The 22,073-nt window shown below is 40.7% G+C and overlaps 1 protein-coding gene across 13 annotated transcripts in view; it reads right to left on the bottom strand.

The window, feature by feature from the left end:
- LOC310888779 (rapamycin-insensitive companion of mTOR-like) overlaps positions 1–22,073 on the bottom strand; it is a 215,487-nt gene that overhangs the window by 15,744 nt on the left and 177,670 nt on the right. For 12 of the 13 annotated variants that reach the window (XM_083815835.1, XM_083815840.1, XM_083815844.1 and 9 more), the window contains 10 exons: positions 21,710–21,786; positions 21,519–21,597; positions 20,451–20,560; positions 20,230–20,317; positions 19,347–19,439; positions 18,361–18,467; positions 17,493–17,722; positions 15,764–16,778; positions 3,196–3,373; positions 1,843–1,927 (listed from right to left, as the gene is read on the bottom strand). In XM_083815835.1, the coding sequence (XP_083671961.1) occupies positions 1,843–1,927; positions 3,196–3,373; positions 15,764–16,778; positions 17,493–17,722; positions 18,361–18,467; positions 19,347–19,439; positions 20,230–20,317; positions 20,451–20,560; positions 21,519–21,597; positions 21,710–21,786 (2,062 nt within the window). Of the gene's footprint in view, positions 1–1,842; positions 1,928–3,195; positions 3,374–15,763; positions 16,779–17,492; positions 17,723–18,360; positions 18,468–19,346; positions 19,440–20,229; positions 20,318–20,450; positions 20,561–21,518; positions 21,598–21,709; positions 21,787–22,073 lie in introns of those variants that run through there. The other variant, XM_083815839.1, reaches the window with a different exon arrangement.

The following is a 22,073-nucleotide window of genomic DNA, read 5'->3' as shown; positions in this document are numbered from 1 at the left end:
ACCTTAGACAAAACCAGAAACACATGCAGGAGACATAATAATAGGATCATGATAGTTTTAACATCCCAAGAGTATTCAAAATTCTCAAGAGCTGTTGTAACTAGACTGGAGGAGAAAAAGTAAAGGGTGTACTTGTTAATAGTTTCCAAGAGAACGTTCCTGAAGCGCAAAAATGATGGCAATACTGAGTACAAATACCAGATTAAGTTCATGGTCGATGTAACATGAGAACATGCTATAACCAAATTGGCAAAATTTAGGCCAGCCCCCAGAGTTGATACAGAACAAGAAAGGGCTTAAGAAAAACAACCTTGAGAGCAAATAAAACAATATTGTGACCAACAACTATTAAACAAGTATAATTATTATAATTTTTTTATACTAACACTCTGGTCAGATCTGTTATCTCAACTCTTTGTGCCCCACGTTGGGCACCAAAAGGACAGTTGTGGTTTAACAAACCAGCAAACAGCTAAGCACCACACAGACATTTGCTCATGCACACACACTCCCCCCCCCCCCCCCCCCCCCCCGCGGGATGGGGGAGAAAATTGCAAAAACTGGTGGGTTAAGATAAGGACAGTTCAATAAGAAAGGGTAAAAGAAAACAAACAAACAAAAAACAATAACAAATAAACAATGCAAGTGATTTACAATGCAATTGCTCACTACCTGCTAACCAATGCCCAGCCAGTTCCTGAGCAGCAGCAGCCCCCCCCAGCCAACTCCCCCCAGTTTTATCGCTCAGCGTGACATCATATGGTAAGGAACATCCCTTTGGCCAGTTTGGGTCAGCTGTCCTGGTTCTGTCCCCTCCCAGCTCCTTGTGTACCCCCAGCCTCCTCATTGGCAGGGCAATATGAGAAGCTGAAAAGTGCTTGGCTTAGTGTAAACACTGCTCTGCAACAACTAAGATATCAGTGTGTTATCAACATTATTATCATCCTAAATCCAAAACACAGCACTATACCAGGTACTAGGAAGGAAATTAACTCTATCCCAGCCAAACCCAGAACACACTGAAACTTCACAAAGTACAGACAGACACTTTCAGGAAAATCAGTTTTATATATTACACTAACAACACAAAAGAAAAAAAAGAGAAGCAAGATGTGTCTATTTGGATGTTTAAGTGCTTGTAATAAAGTTCAAGTTAACTAACAAGTAACACAACAGATATCCTGTACTATTTCAGGACCAGTATCAATGTTTCAGTTTTAGTTTTTCCTACTGAAGAGACACATATCGATGCCTTACAGATTTCTGTCTCTGTTTTTGTAAAAAGGAAGAACATTCCAGAAGAAGCCAGGCATTACAGAGCACTTGCAATTCTCTCATACCATGTGCCATCATCTCTTCTGATCAATTGTCATGAAAACATCACATAAAGTTATAATTTACTTTCTGAAATACACACCCAACACCTTTATTGGTTCCTATAAATTCACATGTAATCAAATGAGAGTCAAAATATAACAGCTCAATTTGTATGTGGCATTATTTTTTTAATCTTAGCTTAAATTTTGTTTCTTTCTTTAATGCAATATTACTACCAGTCTTCAATTAGCATTAGCTCATACTGCAATCAAAGATATGTAGGCATTCTTCCTTAGGTTATTAGAGCTGGATCAAGTTTATGTTGAAACAGCACTGCATTATCTTGAACTACATAAAAAATGGAATCCATAGTCTGCTATCCTAAAATCCAGAAAACAGCTCTCAAAACTTAACAGCTAAAAATAACATTTTCTGTAAAGAAAGATAAATAAACCAACACCCCACCCCAAACAACACGTACAAATAAAAAAACAGAAAGGTACAGAAGAGAAACAAAAACAATACCTCCTGCATCAGATGCAAAAACCCTAGATCCACGGTCATCAAATGGAGGTGTGGTTTTCTTCTGGAAATATGGAGTCTCCTTTATCTGGAATATTCAAGTGAAAAATCAAAATTAGCACACAGGGGATAATCATATCCAAAGGAAAAACAGATTTTGTGAGGACAACTTCAGGAAAAAGATATAATTAGAAGAGAAGGAAATTAAGAATGGGCTCCTGAGTACTAAAGAAAAGCCAATGAAAAAAACCAAACAACAAAACAACATACAGTTGTGAATGAACTTTTATAAAGCAAGACTTCTAAACAGACAGTAAATGGTAAAACATAGTGGTGACAGGCTGTAAGAAAATCAGTGACCCAAAAGTGGCTATTAATGATCTGTCCATGATCTCTCTATAACACTGGAGATCTCGGGAGAGCAGAATAAAAAACACCCAGGACATCTAAAATGTTGCCTGTAAGATGTTGTAGAGTTGAGACGTAGATCTGAGAGAGAAGAAATGAGGCAACATAAATATGCCATAAAGACTGTGAAGGAAAGATAGTAAGAAAGATAGTAAGAAAGTAGTCATTTCACAAAGGGAAAACAGAAATGGGTATGATGGAAGATCTTGCCTTTATTCTAGTTTTAGTAATTTTTGAGATTAGTGAGAAAATAATTTAGGTTTGAATGGCAAAGACAAAGTATACTAAAGATAAGGAAGCCACTGATTTACCTTTGACATAGACCATGTCCTCCTGTCTTTAATAATTATGTAACAGAATATTAAAACTTGTGATGCATCAGTTTGTTAGACTGGCATGTGTTTTAACTAAGTAGAGAGGAAGGCAATTGATAAGAAACTGAGATAATCTTTTCTAAATTAAAGATGTGTATCTGTGAAGTAAGTAAAGACAATACAATGTAATGCTATGATGATATAAATACAAATAAAGTAATATTAAAACAAGATCACGGGAGCAGAAAGTTTACTGTAGGATTATGCACATCATTTATGGTTGACTAATGATCAACAAGTTGGCTAGAGATATTAACAAATGTCCATAGACTATGTTAATTTTAGTATAAAAACTAGCTGTCAACTAAAATATCACAACAGCATATTTATGCTGCCATTGTTTAACATGGTAACCTATTCTGTGTCATTATTTGCCTAATAATACAAAACGGACTAGCACTTTTCTGTTAACAGAATTAGAAAATAAACTTGTTCTCCAAAATGTATTCCTTGAAAGTACCACATCCTGTTTTCTTCCTTTCTGTACACCTAATCTATTCTGATGAAAATGCAACAATCCACTACCTTTCAGTAAGAAAGTGCAAATGAACCCATTAAGTTAACTCATACATACCTGAAATATTTCATTGATATCCACTGGGAGAGCAAGGCCAATGTAATCATCAAAGCTACCATATGTAGCATTAGAAACCATAGAGCGAACAGAGGAGGAACGCTGAAGTGTGTTTTGGTTAATAGGACTCAATAGATCTTCTTTATCTAATGAAACATAACTTAAAGCTTTCATGAACCTGTAACATTAAAATAACAAATCACAATCTTGGTAAATCTGTCATTCTTGCACATTACATATAAGAAGGACTGCTGTCACAAAGACTATTCTTGTCTTCCCATTGTAGAATCCAGAGCTTGTTACTCTGTTAAGTTATAGCTATAGGTGTATTTCATTATTTCTGTCTCACATTGTATCGCATGGTCTGGCAGTTCCTATGGTAAATATTTGTGATCTTCTCTTTGGAAGTCCCGGGACACAGACTCGAAAGACAGTTAGATTAAACTTCTGCTTAAGAGGCTGCCAACCTTGTAAAAGTACAAGTTTTCTCCAACTTAATGGTCTTTGAAAATTTACAGCCCAGACAATCAGAAAAGATTTAGGCTTTAAAACTGCTAAATGACGATTTTTAAATGTAACAATGCACAGAATGCACCTTTATTCACAAATTCAGACCTGAACAGGCACATTCTGGACAGACTGGAGAGCTGGGCAATCACCAACCACATGAAGTTTAACAAAAGTGCCAGGTCCTGCACCTGGGACAGGGCAACCCTGGCTATACGTACAGCCTGGGGGACGAGACGCTGGAGAGCAGCCCCGCAGAGAGGGACCTGGGGGTTGTGGTTGACAGCAAGTTGAATATGAGCCAGCAGTGTGCCCTGGCAGCCAGGAGGGCCAACCGTGTCCTGGGGTGCATCAAGCACGGCATTGCTAGTCAGTCGAGGGAAGAGATTGTCCCGCTCTACTCTGCGCTGGTGCGGCCTCACCTCGAGTACTGTGTGCAGTTCTGGGCACCACAGTACAAAAAGGACGTGAAACTGTTGGAGAGTGTACAGAGGAGGGCGACGAAGATGGTGAAGGGCCTAGAGGGGAAGACGTATGAGGAGCGGCTGAGAGCACTGGGCCTGTTCAGCCTGGAGAAGAGGAGGCTGAGGGGGGACCTCATCGCAGTCGACAACTTCCTCGCGAGGGGGAGTGGAGAGGCAGGTGACCTATTCTCCGTTATCACCAGTGATAGGACCCGCGGGAACGGTGTCAAGCTGAGGCAGGGGAAGTTTAGGCTGGACATCAGGAAGAGGTTCTTCACCGAGAGGGTGGTCGCCCACTGGAACAGGCTCCCCAGTGAAGTAGTCACTGCACCAAGCCTGTCTGATTTTAAGAAGCGTTTGGACTGTGCACTTAGTCACATGGTCTAAACTTTTGGGCAGACCTGTGCGGTGCCAGGAGTTGGACTTGATGATCCTTATGGGTCCCTTCCAACTCGGGATATTCTATGATTCTATGATTCCTGCAAATGCAAAGCTTGGGCCAGCTAAGTACCAGAGATGCAAACAAGGAACATTTTTTCCTGTACTCTAAAGGTGATCCAGTGTGTGACTCCTCAATGTGGAGGAAAAATTTGGTAAACTTAAGATTACAAAAAAGCAACTTGAAGATGCACAGTGAGCTGTGTTGACTGTGACAACCAACCTGAGGAACAAAAAAAGAAATAGGTTGGGGAAAATGACACAGAAGAGAGGAGGTTAGAGAATCACAGAATCGTCTAGGTTGGAAGAGACCTCCAAGATCACCCAGTCCAACCTCTGACCTAACACTAACAAGTCCTCCACTAAACCATATCACTAAGCTCAACATCTAAACGTCTCTTAAAGACCTCCAGGGATGGTGACTCAACCACTTCCCTGGGCAGCCCATTGCAATGCCTAACAACCCTTTCGGTAAAGAAGTTCTTCCTAATATCCAACCTAAACCTCCCCTGGCACAGCTTTAGCCCATTCCCCCTCGTCCTGTCACCGGACACAGGGGAGAATAGACCAATCCCCACCTTGCTACAGCCTCCTTTAAGGTACCTATAGGGAGCGATAAGGTCGCCCCTGAGCCTCCTCTTCTCCAGGCTGAACAAGCCCAGCTCCCTCAGCCGCTCCTCGTAAGCCTTGTTCTCCAGACCCCTCACCAGCTTGGTCGCCCTTCTCTGGACTCTCTCGAGCACCTCCATGTCCTTCTTGTAGCAAGGGGCCCAAAACTGAACACAGTACTCGAGGTGCGGCCTCACCAGAGCCGAGTACAGGGGGACAATCACTTCCCTAGACCTGGTGGCCACGCTGCTTCTGATACAAGCCAGGCTGCTGTTGGCCTTCTTGGCCACCTGAGCACACTGCTGGCTCATATTCAGCCGACTATCAACCAGTACTCCCAGGTCCTTCTCTGCCAGGCAGCTTTCCAACCACTCATCTCCCAGCCTGTAGCTCTGCTTGGGGTTGTTGCGCCCCAGGTGCAGGACCCGGCACTTGGCCTTGTTGAACTTCATACAGTTGACCTCAGCCCATCGGTCCAGCCTATCCAGATCCTCCTGCAGAGCCTTCCTACCCTCGAGCAGATCGACACACGCACCTAACTTGGTGTCATCTGCAAACTTACTGAGGGTGCACTCGATCCCCTCATCCAGGTCATCGATAAAGATATTCAAGAGAACTGGCCCTTTTACTGAGCCCTGGGGGACACCACTAGTGACCGGCCTCCAACTGGATTTAACTCCATTCACCACAACTCTTTGGGCCCGGCTACCCAGCCAGTTTCTAACCCAACGAAGCGTATGCCAGTCTAAGCCATGAGCAGCCAGTTTCTTCAGGAGAATGCTGTGGGAAACGGTATCAAAAGCCTTTCTGAAATCAAGGTAGACCACATCCACAGCCTTCCCCTCATCCACTAAGCGTGTCACTTGGTCATAGAAGGAGATCAGGTTCGTCAAGCAGGACCTGCCTTTCATAAACCCATGCTGACTGGGCCTGATCGCCTGCTTGCCCTGCAAGTGCCGCGTGATGATACTCAAGACAATCTGTTCCATGAGCTTCCCTGGCACTGAGGTCAAACTAACAGGCCTATAGTTCCCTGGGTCTACCCTCTGGTCCTTCTTGTAGATGGGCGTCATGTTTGCTAGCCGCCAGTCGACTGGGACCTCCCCTGGTAGCCAGGACTGCTGATAAATGATGGAAAGCGGCTTGGCCAGCTCCTCCGCCAGTTCTCTCAGTACCCTCGGGTGGATCCCATCCGGCCCCATCGACTTGCGTACATCCAAGTGTTGTAGCAGGTCGCCAACCATTTCCTCGTGGATGGTGAGGGCCACATCCTGCTCCCCATCCCCTTCCACCAGCTCAGGGTACTGGGTATCCAGAGAACAACCAGTCTTGCCGCTAAAGACTGAGGCACAGAAAGCATTGAGCACCTCAGCCTTTTCCTCATCCCTTGTCACTAAGTTTCCCCCCGCATCCAGTAAAGGATGGAGATTCTCCTTAGTCCTCCTTTTCGCGTTTATGTATTTATAAAAAACATTTTTTGTTATCTTTAACGGCAGTAGCCAGATTGAGCTCCAGATGAGCTCCGGCCTTTCTAATTTTGTCCCTGCACAGCCTCGCAACATCCTTATAGTCCTCCTGAGTGGCCGGCCCTCTTTTCCAAAGATTATAAACCCTCTCTTTTTTCCTAAGCTCTAGCCACAACTCTCTGTTCAGCCAGGCCGGTCTTCTTCCGCGCTGGCTCATCTTTGGGCACGTGGGGACAGATCGCTCCTGAGCCATTAAGGTTTCCTTCTTGAAGAGTGCCCAGCCTTCCTGGACTCCTCTGCCCTTCAGAGCCACCTCCCAAGGGACTCTGCCAACCAGTGTCCTGAGCAGCTCAAAGTCAGCCCTCCGGAAGTCCAAGACAGCAGTTTTACTGGTCCCCTTCCTGGCCTCGCCAAGAATAGAGAACTCTACCATTTTGTGGTCACTCTGCCCAAGACAGCTCCCGACCACCACATCTCCCACCAGTCCTTCTGTGTTTGTGAACTGAAGGTCTAGCGGGGCACCTCCCCTGGTAGGCTCTCTAACCAGCTGTGTCAGGAAGCTATCTTCCACGCTCTCCAGAAACCTCCTAGACTGCTTCCTCTGAGCTTTATGGTATTTCCAGGATATGTCTGGGAAGTTGAAGTCCCCCATGAGAACAAGTGCTGGCGATTGCACGACTTCTGCCAGCTGCTTGTAGAATGCCTCATCTGTCTCCTCTTCCTGGTTCGGCGGTCTATAACAGACCCCCACCAGGACGCTTGCCTTGTTGGCCTTCCCGCTGATCCTAACCCATAGGGACTCAACCTTATCAGTCCCAGCCTCGAGTTCCACAACATCAAAACACTCTCTAATATAGAGAGCCACACCACTACCCCTTCTGTGCTGCCTGTCCCTTCTGAAGAGCCTATAGCCAGACATTGCAGCACTCCAGTCATGGGAGCGGTCCCACCACGTTTCCGTGATGGCAACCAAGTCATAGCCTGCCTGCTGCACGATGGCCTCCAGCTCCTCCTGTTTGTTGCCCATGCTGCGTGCATTAGCGCAGATGCACTTCAGTTGGGCCATTGCCTTCTCCCCCAGCCCTGACATTGTTCCCCCTGGCACACCTCTAACAAGCCTTATTTCATCCCTGTCCCCCTTCTTTCCTAGTTTAAAGCCCTCTCAATGAGCCCTGCCAGCTCCTGGGCTAGGATCCATTTTCCCCTTAGAGATAGGTGGGACCCGTCTGCAGCTATCAGGCCGGGTGCCGAGTAAAGCGCCCCATGGTCAATAAAAACAAAATTTCTGTGTTGGCACCAGCCTCTGAGCCACGTGTTAATCAGGTGGGCTTTCCGTGTCCTCTCTGTACCCCTCCCTGACACCGTAGGGATGGAGGAAAACATCACCTGTACTCCTGCTCCATCTACTAATCATCCCAGTCCCCTAAAGTCCCGTTTGATAGCCTTCAGGCTTCTCTCAGCAATTTCATCGCTGCCATCCTGGACTATCAAAAGAGGATAGTAATCAGAGGGGCGAACCAGGTTAGGAAGGTTTCTGGCAATGTCCCTGACCCTGGCCCCAGGGAGGCAGCAGACTTCCCTATGGGTAGGGTCAGGCCGACATATAGGGCCCTCTGTTCCCCTGAGAAGGGAGTCGCCTACAACGATTACCCTTCTTTCTTTCTTAGTGGAGGCACTCTTGAGGCGTGGAGTTGACTTCCTCACCCTAGGCATCCTCCTGGGTGGACTTTCGACCTCATCTTCACCCACCGGTCTCTCAAGCTCCAGGGCCTCAAACCTGTTGTGTACACGTACCTGGGAAGGCGAGGCCGGTGGGAGGGGGTTGCCTGCGACACCGAGCGGGGACCTGTTTCTATTCCTCTTCATCTCCTAGGTCCCCTCCCTCTGTCCGACAGCAAAAGGGCAGAGGGTCCACCACTGTTTGGGGTGTCTCACCCCAGTGCCTTTCCTTCAGGCCTAGTAGGGAGTTGCTCCACCAGTCTATCTGCCACTCACACTCCCTGGTGGTCCTTAATCTCTCCACCTCCTCCTTGAGCTCTGCCACCAGGCTGACCAGGTCATCCACCTGCTCGCACCTCACACACATGGTGTCTCTGCCACCCTCAGCTGGCAGCAACAGGCTCAGACACTCCCTGCATCCAGAGACCTGAACTGCCACATTTTTGAGTGGGCACTCAGTCTGGGTCACCATAGACTTTCTAGAAAGAGCTTTCTGCCTAGTGCCGACCATGGCGGTTTAGCTATAGGTAGATAGCCGGTAGATGAGCTGTTCTTCTGAGCGGGGAGGGATGCTCTGCCCTCTCCGAGCACGCCCTGCCCGCGCGAACTGCCACGCAAACTGCCGCGCCACGCCCTGATTGACGCGCCGCGCCCTGTTTGCCCGTCCTAGTTGCTGCGCTCCCTAGGGCCTGCCTTTGAACGTCAGGGGAGGGGGCGCTGCTGGCTCCGCCTACGCCTCGTCAGCCTCCCTCGCGAGGGCTGCCGGGTCCTGGCAGCTCCGTCGGCTGCCTCGATGTCGGAAAAAAAGCCCTGCCTGTCCCGATCCCCCGCTCCGCTGCAGAACGCGTCTGCCCCGGAGCCGGTCGCCTCGGCGAGGCGAGAACATGTCCTCAATGCTGATCAGAGTCGGCTGATCAGATCAGTCTTCTGATCAGATGCAAATCTCATTTGGCCACTTCTCATTTTAGTTCTTATTGAAGATAAAAACCTATGAAAACTTTATACTAAACAAACTAAACCAGATTGTCTATGCAGTGAATAAAACATCCTATTAAAGATGACCAGATAAGTGCTAATATAACATGACAGACTTCTCCATCATTTTCATCATCATTATTTCTCAAATATGTTTTAAAAGGAAAAAAAAAACACCTAGAAAGTCATACTATAGGTTATATTAAAAAAAAAAAAAAGCATTAAAATTGAATAAGATAAAAGTGCTAAAAATGCTAACTATGCATGACAAAATTTTGTGGTTTAACCCAGCAGGCAACTAAATGCCACACAGCTGTTCGCTCACTCCCCCTACAACTGGGATGGGGGAGAAATTTGAAAGAAAATTGCAAGAACTCATGGACTGAGATAAGGACAATTTAACAAGAAAGGGAAAAAAAAAGGACAAGGAAAACAACAACAACAACAACAACAAAAAGAATAAACAAAGCAAGTGATTAATAAACAACGCAATTGCTCAATACCTGATAATGCCCAGCCAGTCAACAAGCAACAAATGTCCCCCCAGCCAATTCCTCACTGTTTTTATTGTTTAGCACAGTACATATGAATGGAATATCCCTTTGGCCACTTTGGGTCAGCTGTCCTGGTTCCGTCCCCTCCAAGCTCCTTGTGCACCCCCAGCCTCCTTGCTGGCAGGGCAGCATAAGAAGCTGAAAAGTCCTTGACTCAGTGTAAGCACTGCTCTGCAACAACTAAAACATCAGCATGTTATCAGCATTATTCTCATCCTAAATCCAAATCACAGCACCATACCAGCTACTAGGAAGAAAATTAATTCTACCTCAAACAAAATGAGGACAATATCCACCCCTTATTCTATACCATCTACATCATGCTTAGGTCTTACACTTTCAGTATATTCTCATTAATTACCGCCACCCTTCCCGGCCTTTGATATATACACACACATATCATTCCCTTACTCTATGGGCCATCGCTCTAAAATATCTGTTGACTTCATTTTAGCCCATGAGTTTAGGCTCCATCTGTCATAACAGTCCTACAGGGCAGAAGAGATGGTGAGTGGTGTTGGATTTTGCATGCTGAAGCCAATTCAGGTTCCATCATCACTGCACTTGTCCAGTTCTGTCAAAATTCATTTTTCATTTATCTGGGTGATTCTTACTGTAATAACATTGATATGGCATACAGCAACCATAGCAGTGATGGCATACAGCATTATATAGCAATTAACATCGTACAATTCAAATCATTGTCTATTCTCACCCGACATCAAATCTCCTTGAGGTACACATTGAACTTCCCCATCTTTCCACATTACCACCCACCAAGTACACCCAGGTCCTTGAGCAAAAGAACTCTGATGCATGGGTTTGCCTTTGCCTGAGGCAGTAATAACCCAGACCGTCTTCCCCAGCATGTTTTTTATGTACACTTACAGGGACTCTATCCCCTTCTACAGTACGTAAAAAGGTTTGATTGGGCAGGGCTATTGTACGTGGTACATGGTCCAGGTCACCGTAAATTGCCTCTAGTACACCTAATTCCCTCAGGTGGTGGAGACCTTTCTCCATGGTGGTCCACTTGCCTGGTTGACATACAAGATCTTCCTTGAAAGGATACCTTTCCGTCATGCCTGACAGGAGTCACCTCCAGAGGCTGAGGACTTGTGCCTTTTTTCCAATTACTTGTGCCCCTTTTTTGCCTCCTTTCTAGTAGGGCAGTATGAGTACTCCTTTCTAGTAGGGCAGTATGAGAAGCTGAAAAGTCCTTGACTTAATGTAAGCACTGCTCTGCAATGACTGACATCAGTGTGTTATCAGCATTATTCTCATCCTAAATCCAAAACACAGCACCATACCGTCTACTAGGAAGGAAATTAACTCTATCCCTGTGGAAACCAGAACAACAGTACATAAAAAGTATTACACTACTGTCATGGTTCATTTACTTCGTAGAGGCTCGTATGATGCTGTTTTGGATTTAGGTTGAGAATAATGCTGATAACACACATGTTTTGGTTGCTGCTGAGTAGTGCTTATACAAAACTAAGGAGTTTTCTACTTCTCATGCTTCCCTACCAGCGAGGAGGTTGGGGCACATAAGAAGTTGTGAGGGGACATAGCCAAGAGAGCTCATACCAGCTATTCAAAGGGATATTCTATACCGTATGACATATGGTCAGCAAAAAAAAAAGGTTTATTAAAGAAGGAGGATGGGGGGACATTCACACTGATGGCATTTGTCTTCCCAATAAACCATTGCACGTGATGATCCCTGCTTTCCTCCAAGAAGCTGAATATCTGCCTGCTGATGGGAAGTAGGAAATGAATTCCTTGGTTTGCTTTGCTTATTCACGTAGCTTTTGCTTTACATTGTATACTGCCTTTGCCTCAGTCCACAAGCTGCCTAACAGGGTTAAACCACAACTACCACTAAGGCTTAATTACAAAAATCAGACATTATTTATTCACCATAATTAATGCCTAATTTAATGCATAGTACATGACTGCACTGGACCGAAAGAGACTGCATGCAGTGGCCAAGCAATTGTCCACAGGAGCATTGCTTTATTCACAGTGGAAGTGGAAAGCATGGAGTGAAATATGGTGTGAATGTAATTACAGGCAGAAAATAATGATTAAGTCAGGGAAAATGAATTTGGAGAAGTTGATTTATCCCTGACTCAGACACAAATTCAGTGTTATTGACATACTTTTTTTTTTAAATAAAAAGATTAATTTACAAATCAAGATTTTCTATGGGAGTCTCTACGTGATTTCCAAGTTTTAAATTTGATTTGCACAGCAGCTGAATGATGCTATTGAAGTCAGTGAAAAATTCTGATTCAAACAAACCTACATAATATTTACAAGGGGAAAAGGAAGGAGAGAATAAAAGGAAAAAACATTTATTTCTTCAAATGGGTTATCAAAGATGAACTACACCTTCTGTATTATTTCCCTATCTATAAGAGAAAGGATAATATTTCATCTTGGAGGGTTACTATGCAAATAAGTAAAATTCAATGCTGCTAAAGCATTTGAATGCTATAGCAAGGAGTGGCAGGGAAAATCTTATGAGGGAAGTGTAGCAAGATGCTTCACATATTTTTGAAGCCAAGAAAATTTTAAACAACTGCTCAATGTGTTTTGGACATCAGAAGACAGATGCACACCTCAGGAACAGTTACATTTCTTATATTAGTACAAATTATTACATATTGGGAGCTAAAATACAGTGAACATTTGATTTCTTGAGCTGGACTTTCTGTTTTAGAAAACTTTTTAAATTTTTTTTTGTTGTTTTAGATGGGCAATTAGAGTATCTTCACAGAATCACAGAATCATCTAGGTTGGAAGAGACCTCCAAGATCACCTACTCCAACCTCTGACCTAACACTAACAAGTCCTCCACTAAACCATCTCACTAAGCTCTACATCTAAACGTCTTTTAAAGACCTCCAGGGATGGTGACTCAACCACTTCCCTGGGCAGCCCATTGCAATGCCTAACAACCCTTTCAGTAAAGAAGTTCTTCCTAATATCCAACCTAAACCTCCCCTGGTGCAACTTTAGCCCATTCCCCCTCATCCTGTCACCGGGCACGTGGGAGAATAAAACAGAATCTTCCTATCCTTAAGAGTTTAACAAATTTATACTGAAATAAAAATAAATTATTGCGTTTTGACCATGTGAGATTCAAGACACTATTATACAATGGGAAAGCACAGAACAGATTATTGGGACATCAATAGTCTTCTTTATATTAACTAATATACTACTATATATTAACTAATTCTGACCAATGCTAATTACAGTAGAAATAAACATACGTACAGAAATAAAACTCAAGCCATATGTCAAAACCCAGATAGTTAACAACTGCATTAGTTATCATAGAATCATTAAGATTGGAAAAGACCTCCAAGATCATCTGGTCCAACCATCCCCCTACCACCAATATTACCCACTTAATCCTGTCCCCAAGCACCACGTCCAACCTTTCCTTAAACACCCCCAGGGACGGTGACTCCACCACCTTCCTGGGCAACCAGGTCCAATGCCTGCCTACTCTTTCTGAGAAGAAATGTCTCCTAATTTCCAAACTAAACCTCCCCTGGCACAACTTGAGGCCATTCCCTCTAGTCCTATTGCCAGTTATCTGTGAGAAGAGGCCGACCCCCAGCTCCCCACAACTCCCTTTCAGGTAGTTGTAGAGAGCAATGAGGTCTCCCCATAGCCTTCACTTCTCCAGACTAAACAACCCCAGGTCCCTCAGCCGCTCCTCATAGGACTTGTGTTCCAGACCCTTCACCAGCTTCGTAGCCCTTCTCTGGACATGCTCCTCGATGTCCTTCTTGTAGTGAGGGGCCCAAATTATTTCATTTATTATTTCATAATAAAAAAAATACAACTGCTCTCAATATAAAATTACAGACAAGTATTAATCCTAAACATTTGCCCCTGTTTCTCCTGGAAAAGCTACCAGATACATTCTGAGTAGTGGTAAACACTCATAAGTTTTCATTAAAACATGTCTGCAAGTAATAGGGAGAGCATGCTACAATTGTATTTGAGATATGTACCTTAATATTTTTGTCTGGTCTTTAAAGATGGAGGTGGAAAATTTAGCCTTGCAAACTAACGTACGCAAAGAAATAAGCTTTTCAGTCTTTTGAAAGAATGGAACAACTAGAAACATCACTGAAATCAATTGACAACTAGGTGTCATGAATATCTTAATTTGTGGATTGAAGCATGATTTTTTTTTCTGAAGAGTGACAGAAAATTGGCCTTGGAAAACAAAAACAACAGAATATCTCTTTCCAATTTATTACTTAAACAGCAGTTAAGGACAATATTTAACTGGAAGCAGTAACATACACTAAAATTAAAAGGGCCACAGTTATTCAGTGGATAGACTCGGCTATAACCAGCAAGAATAATGCATATACCAGTTAAATGATACTCTTCACTTCAATCATTTCAGTTCCATGTTAAACAGGTCAGTTCAAATCCTCGCACCTAACTTCTGATATGAGAGATCATGACCAGCTAAGCACTAGGAAATAGTGTTAGTATTACATTGCATGCTACATCTCAGGATGAAAGTTCACTGCAGCAAGGCTTGCATTGCATATCAAGGGCATGAATGCAAGGAATTGTACAGCATGACTACAGTGACAACAAAATCTGTATACCCACTGAAATTACACTGACTTGTTCCTACATTAGCACTGGAAGCCCATAACAGAGGAAGAACAGTACTTTTTTACTTTTTCCAGGATGGTGCAGCTTAACTACTGAATCATCCTCAGTTTAATCAGCACACTCAGTCTACTTCTAACTTATCTTCTATTGCATCTATGCAGAATCATGTGAAAATTTCAACGAATTAATGTTGCTCTTAATCAGTAGGAAAATAAGCAATAACAAACAGGTACTATATACACACAACTGGCTATGTGGAATGCAATTCAGGGACAAGGCACTTGCTGCTCCATGCACTCAGGAAGTGACTAATGTACTGGTAATTTCTCCCCTTTCTCTCATGTGAGAAAGGATATTTAGGTAAAAAACATAGATAGAAAATGTCTTTTCCCTTTCAATAGCAATCTGAAAATCCAACCCATTAGTTAAAAGCTGATCTGAAAGGAAAAGTTTGAGAAGTAGGCAAGCTATTAAGAGAAAGTTTTTGAGCATTGACTGTAGCTGTTGGGAACAGTGTCAATGTCATGAGCTAGATATCTTAGCTAACTACCAAATTAGTTTTCAGACCATCTAATATTACTCAAAAATAAAGGAGATGATCCTGCAATCTAAAAATAAACCCAAGGAGTAAAATCTTTGCTCTGCTGTAGCTAGAAACCAAATGCACATTCATAACAGTGGTACCAGTATCTCACCACTGGCCTCGATGCCACAGTGAATTTGAGTATAGTATACTGGCAAGACATGCTGTCCCTAAAACCTCTCCAAGTAACGTAAAGAAAATGGTCTTCTGAAATACAGCTCTGACTGCACCAGCAATTTTCTGTGATTGCAACTTCAGCAACATTAGTCACGTGACTATGTTTAAATAATAAAAGAGTTAAACAGGAAGCAAATACAATAGAAGGAAACATACTCTTTTGTCACTGACAATATTAAAGGGACTAAGTACGGCAATGTAAGCTGGGCTTCTCTTACAGCACTTAGGAAGGTCAGACTTCTCATTAGCATATTATTCTACTAATATCAGTACCTCTTTTAGTGAAGTTATCTAGTACCCTGCAACAACTGTCACTTTTAGATGAAGTTGGAAAAAAATATTAGAACAATACTTTTCTTATTTAATTGCTCTTCTAGCTTTGAAGAAAGAAATGAGCACAAAATAATCTCTTACTGGCTTGGGGTTAGCCGAGAATCCAGGCTGCCAGACTTCATGGTAATAGTGTGAGTAAACAGCATGTCCTTTACTGGAGAGTGAGACAGTGAAGGATGCATCCTCTGCTGTTGTAAGCGTTTTAGTGTAGCATAACCAAAGGCATCTCGAGAACTTGTGTAGCTAAAGTTATAGTCAGCAAGACTTTTTATTGTAGCAAGAGAAGGCGCTTTAAGAGACTGGGCTCTTCGAGGAAGTGTATGAGAAGACCCTGGCAGTACCAGGGACACAGAGTTTGATTTTGAGAGAGATAGGTGGTTAGACTGTGGTGTTGAACAGTGACTTGGTTTAACTGTTTTTGTGCTTACTACAGTACTCAAACTTCCACAGTCACTGTTTACATTTGTAGTGTCCACACCTATAATCTCCCTTGAAGGGCTAGAGCTCATTGAGCTTATGCCACTTGTCGTGGTATCAGTATTGAAACTTAAGCTACGACTCTTGAAATGTGCTTGTGTAGTGCCATCTCCTATTAGCCTTTCTCTGCTTGTGTTTTCCTGGTGAATTTCATTTCCAAGACCTTTTGGCAGCTTCAAATCATTTTCTCCAATACTAGGGGTACTATCGGTATCTTCCATGTGCTTACTTCCAACAAAAGAAGTTTCTAATCGTAAAGTCTGCATTTTAGGAACTCTAAAAACAGGGTTGAATTCTTCCCCGTCAGGAAAATCTATGTTACTGGAAGGTTCTGTTACAGTACGATTTCGTCTCAGGCTTGATTTACTGTCAGATGATGTCAGCTTTCCTCCTTTTAGATCACTGCTATTCCTGTGTTTTTTATTAGGTAGAGTAAGAGAGTTTAGAATGCGATTTTTCACAAGTCTGCTAGAAGAAAAAAAAGGAAAGAGACTACGGTCTTTGTCCTTTGAAGGTCCAGGTCTGTCATAAAATATTTGTTCTGTTTCTTCAGTAATATCTAGGAAGAATGTACTAGTGGAAGTACTACCAAAACGGTCATTCTCCATGATGAACATACCTGAAATTATACAAGACTTTTGTCAATGAAAAAGGACATTTCTTCAAAACGTATCAACTAAGTCATGAAAAAGCAAGCTATTCAATAAAAGCCAAAATTGTAGAGTATGTGGTTTATTGTAACTTTCAATGCAACATTTTTTTCTTCAGAACTTAGTACAGTAAATTAATTATCTTCAGGAATACCTGAGTTGAAGGTTTCTTTGCTTCAAAAGAAAAGCCACACTATCATATTTCAGTGCAAATATGTAGCTATTAGGATTACAGCTGATACACTCCTTTAATGATAGCTAAATATGGTATATTTCTAGATTCAAATTCCAAATATCAGTAACTAACACTAAATATAGCAATACCGTATATTTATATATATTTTTTCTAGATATTCCTTTGAGGACAAGCAAGTAAATAATGTATACCTAAGTATGGAATTTTCTGTAGGGTATTACAGTAAATTGCCATGACTTGACGTAAAAACTAGTAACTTACCCTAATGTTAAAATGTCTTACTTCTACACCAAATGTAAATCTAAGACGTTTTCTTCACTCTCACTTGTCTACATCTTTCTGAATGTATAACTGTCCCCCTGTCTGCACTCTTCTTTCTTGCTAATATCACCTTTAAACCACTTGCCTGAACCTCATCCTGACAAAAGCTTGATAACAAAACAAAAAGCTGTTTTATTTTCTGTCTTGAATTGTTTTTAAAACTTACTTGAAGGCACGGATTTGCTTTCACTGTTATGCCTAGAACCGGTGGACTCAGAGTTCAAGCTAAGAGTGCTGGGTATAGAAGAAAGTTCATTGCAGAGCTGATCCATGTCATCAGGGACCACTGGCCAAGGCTGTCTGCGACTGTGTCTCACTGCATCCCAGTTGTGATGCTTCAAAATGTCACATCCTTGTTTAGTTTTGGCTATTAGACCAAGCACGTAGACACAGGTTCTGTATTTAATGTATATATAGAAAAAAGAACAACAATAATAGCATCTAATTTAACTAAACTTATTTCTTTTTTGAAAGGAAACAGTTTCAAAACAATTCATCAGAAACATCACAAAACTGCCACGGAGCTTTTTATTCCTGATTTTTATTTGTAAATCAATGGAAACTTAAGAAATACACTAAAATAACTGAAATGCACTAAAAATATCTACTATTCAAAAATAAAACCAAATTATTACAAAAATCCCGATACATAAAGTAAAACATTAATACAGTAGTACTATTAGGCAAAAGACAATCTATTTATGCTCTCTTAAAGATTCAAAAAAGTTACTGAATAAAAATGATGAAATATTAAGTTGATTCCAACAGAGATACATGCTACATATGTTTTAATTGCTTTTTAAAAGAGGCAAAGAGTAATATATTTTTTTCCATAGGTTTCATTTGCTTACTGCTTGTACTTTTAAACTTCCTATAAAATTCTGAGAATCCTCTCAAACTCTGTCATCAATAATCCTTAATAATTAATTTCCAAATAAGTGCCAAAACTATATCCATGTGAATAAAGCAAGGGTATTGGAAAACCTACTGGAACTACCATCTTAAAATTTTGTTTAAAAATCAAATACACATACCCTCTAATGGAGAGAACCTCACAATGTTGGGCAAGTGCCATTATATCAGGAATTACATTCTCGTCTTGAAGCAAGTTAAGACCCCAATTTGATGATCCAATATTGCCCTGGAATAAAATAGTTTGTCAAATAAGTTTTGATTTTGATGTAATCCGCAGCACCATCAATGTAAAACCTTCAATGCTGTTATTTGTCAGTGGTACAGTTTCCAGCCACATCCTGTCAAAGGTATTAGAAAATTGAGCAGTTTCTCTCTCCTTTTTGGTATTTCCTAGCTGTGCAAATCCAGTGAAGGACTTGGGACACAATCTATAATACCTAAAACTGGTCTCAATTAACTACTATGTATTCCTCATATTTACCGATTCTACTACAGCCACCAGTATTAATTTAGTTTACTTATTTTACATTTCTCTTACACAGGCATTTTATTACTTACCTGTGTCTTCCAGTAATAGTCACCTTGAACAAATGTTCCAAAACAAACTTTGGGGAGGACAGAAAAGAGGCAAATGTGGCAAAGCAGCTTTAGAAGCTTAGCTTGGATAGACACAAACACTAGGTTTTCCCCATTTTATCCCCAGTACCAGTGATGTCATGACCATATATTCACAAGCGTCAACAGTGGCAGCAAACTTTCCCTCAGAAAGGCTGAATTCTGGAATGCCATAGTAAATGTATTACATAGCAAGTTGTAATTACTGGTTCCATACTAATACTATTTCTTATATGTGGCAATGTTCTTTTTATTTGTAAAAAATAAATAAAAATAAAAAATAGACAAAGTGATGATGAAAAAGTTCAAAATAAATATAGATGCAGAGAACAACCTTCATCTGATATTTCAATTAGTTCAGAACATTTCACACATTTTATGAGAAAAATACCTAAACGATGGTTTTAAAGGATTTTGCTTAGTTATTTCAGAATCAAAAGTTGTAACAGAACTTGAACAGCTGCAAAAACATTGTAAATCTATTACTAACCAATGCCCAAAGGGCTGCTTTCAGCTGCTTAATTCCTTCCCACTTATCCAGCATTGGGGAACGAACAGTATAACTCAGATCTGTAACAATACTCTGAAGAAGATAAACAGAAGGAAAAAAAAACTCAGTTGAAAATGATAAGGAAACCTCGGTGAAACAGGTTCTCTTGAATTTTTAACAAATGTAAAGCACTAATTTAAATTACACACCCTAAAATAAATAGTGGTAGTTTTGGCATAATAAGCATAAATTAACAGCAACGGTAATGCAGGTAGAAAATTTTACTGTAAACACTGAATGCATAAGGTTAATTGAGATTTTATAGAAGTAACAGATTCATCAGGTTAACACTGCAATATGTAAGCTTTCTCTTGTATTTTTCAACTATTAAATAAAATTCAATACATTATCTTGCAAACTCACATTAAAAGTCAATTTATTTAAGCTTAGAGTTTGTTTTCTTAGTTTGTTTTCTCAAATTTTCAAGATATTAGAAAAAATATTTTATTCCCTCATCTCCATGTTTTTATATGCATAAAAGGATAGGCACAATTTTTAGTCATCAATATACAATTCACTCAGACTAAAAAGCTATTTCTACTGGAAAGCTGCTTTCCATTCTATTTTTTTTCTAGCCATTTTAAGAAAGATAGTGCAAGGTATTTCTGATATTTCAGTGTCAGGAAGGAATCTTAGATGAAACTGGATGGAAAGACTGTCTTTGGAAAGACTGACAAATTTTTGGCCCCATAACACTTGAGACTTTCATAATCTAGTTATTTTGCAGTGACTGTTTAAATGACATTTCTTAAAACATTTTCCTTTAAAACAGGTTACAATACTCTTTAATATCTTTCAAGTTATAAATCGCTATTATCCTCACCTGAGACTCCAATAAATGGCAGCCTGTTTTATGGTGCACCAGTTGGCCATAAAGGTGAACTGGCAAGTAGACATGTGGTTGCTGTAATCTGGTAGAAAGAAAAATCATATGCTTTCCCAGCAATTCAGAAACTTTATTTTAAAATAAATTACACTGCAGTGTAATGCAATGAGTTACTCTTGAGATTTTTCAGATGAAGAAGATTTTTGTGGAGTGTTTACCTTTGGTTGCTTCGACGAACATAGTTATCACCATCAACAGGTTTGCGATATGTTGTAAGTGCTTCATTAAATTGTTCTTCAATCAACTCAACATACTTTAAGTTATATTCCTAAAAGAAGATAGACGAAGGTTGACACAATAACATTTAGGTGGTTTATGTTTTTATAGTATGATACTTTATAAGGAAGGAACAATTGAAGTGCTTCTTAATGAAGGCTGAATTTCTTTATGATCTGAACATGGGGCTCACCAAAACTACTGCACTTCATACATATGAGTTTGCAGAAATTCGACAATTGATTCCATAATTATTTCATAGAATTTGTTAAAAAAGGAAGGAAAGAAGGAAATATTTCACATCTGACTTTAACCTGAAAAATCTGAATAGTCCAACATACATTTCAGTATTCCTAGAGAAGGGACGGCTTATAAATTAGTCAAAAAAATGCCTAATGACCCACAGGATTGAGAGCATTACAAAATGATTAACTACTACCTCAGGAAAATAAGCACCAATAATCAATTACAAAAACAAACAAACAAACAAAACAAACAAAATAACGTATGAACGTATGAAGTTTTATTTTAGTCTGACAACAATGATTTTTTCTTAATGCGTCTTGTGTTCCTATCTACTTCCTAACAGCATAGGCTAATTCTATCTTCATGAGATCTGGATTTAACTTCAATTAGCTACAGAGTTGACACGTGTCTTGAAAAGTAGTATTCCTTTCCACACTTCTCTAGACAAGATCTTATGACAAGCTATTTTGGAAATTCAGTAAGTCACTGTACTCCTAAAATATTTGCTGGAATATCAAAATTATGCAAAAGGCCTGGGTAAATCAAAAGCACACATGTACAGAGGAGTTTTGAAACTGTAAGTCCCTGTTAAACTTTTCCAGCAAATTCCTAAGTCACTGTAGGAATAAATACATTGGCATGAGCAATACACATATGTGAATGTGCAATATTTTAAATTATCTTTGACCTTCTAAAACCTGTATATTCACACCCTTCCTCCTCCTAATTTCAAGCGAACACACACTTTTTATTCTTAGTATTACCTTCTGCCACTTTTCCATTTGTTTTGTTACATAACCTCTTTCATTTAGATACGAAAACCCCTTTGGAACGGACAGAAACCTGTAAAGTAACACCAGTCAGTCAGTATCCCACTTAAATCACATAATTTGAATAAAAACCAAAAACTTATTGTTTCCATGGTGGAAAGTCAAACAGCATATTCAACGTTTACCTTAGGAGTAGAAGCAAACCCTTGTCTCCAAGGTGAGAAAGAGCTGGTTTCATTTGGATAAGGGCATGAAGATTGGCCTAAAATAATTAAAAATACATAAGTAATATCTGAGCACTATAACACTCTGAAAACTACAACAATTACAACAATCTGCCAGCAATGATGTAACAAGTTTTTCACACAAAGAAGTATCAAACAGCATTGACCTCATCCTAATATTATCCACTTTTTGTACCTTCTGTCATTAAATACATATTCCTTTACAAAGTATAATGATCAAAATAGCTGAATTAGCCTGAATTAATATTTTAAAATAAGCATAATCCAAACATCTACACTTTCTTGTCATTAACAGTGCAGCTTT

This window comes from Anser anser (genome assembly GCF_964211835.1).
Source record: "Anser anser genome assembly, chromosome: W".
In the NCBI taxonomy this organism is placed as follows: Eukaryota; Metazoa; Chordata; class Aves; order Anseriformes; family Anatidae; genus Anser; species Anser anser.
The sequence above is the reverse complement of the archived record's forward strand: the minus strand, read 5'-3'. Positions and strand labels throughout refer to the sequence as shown.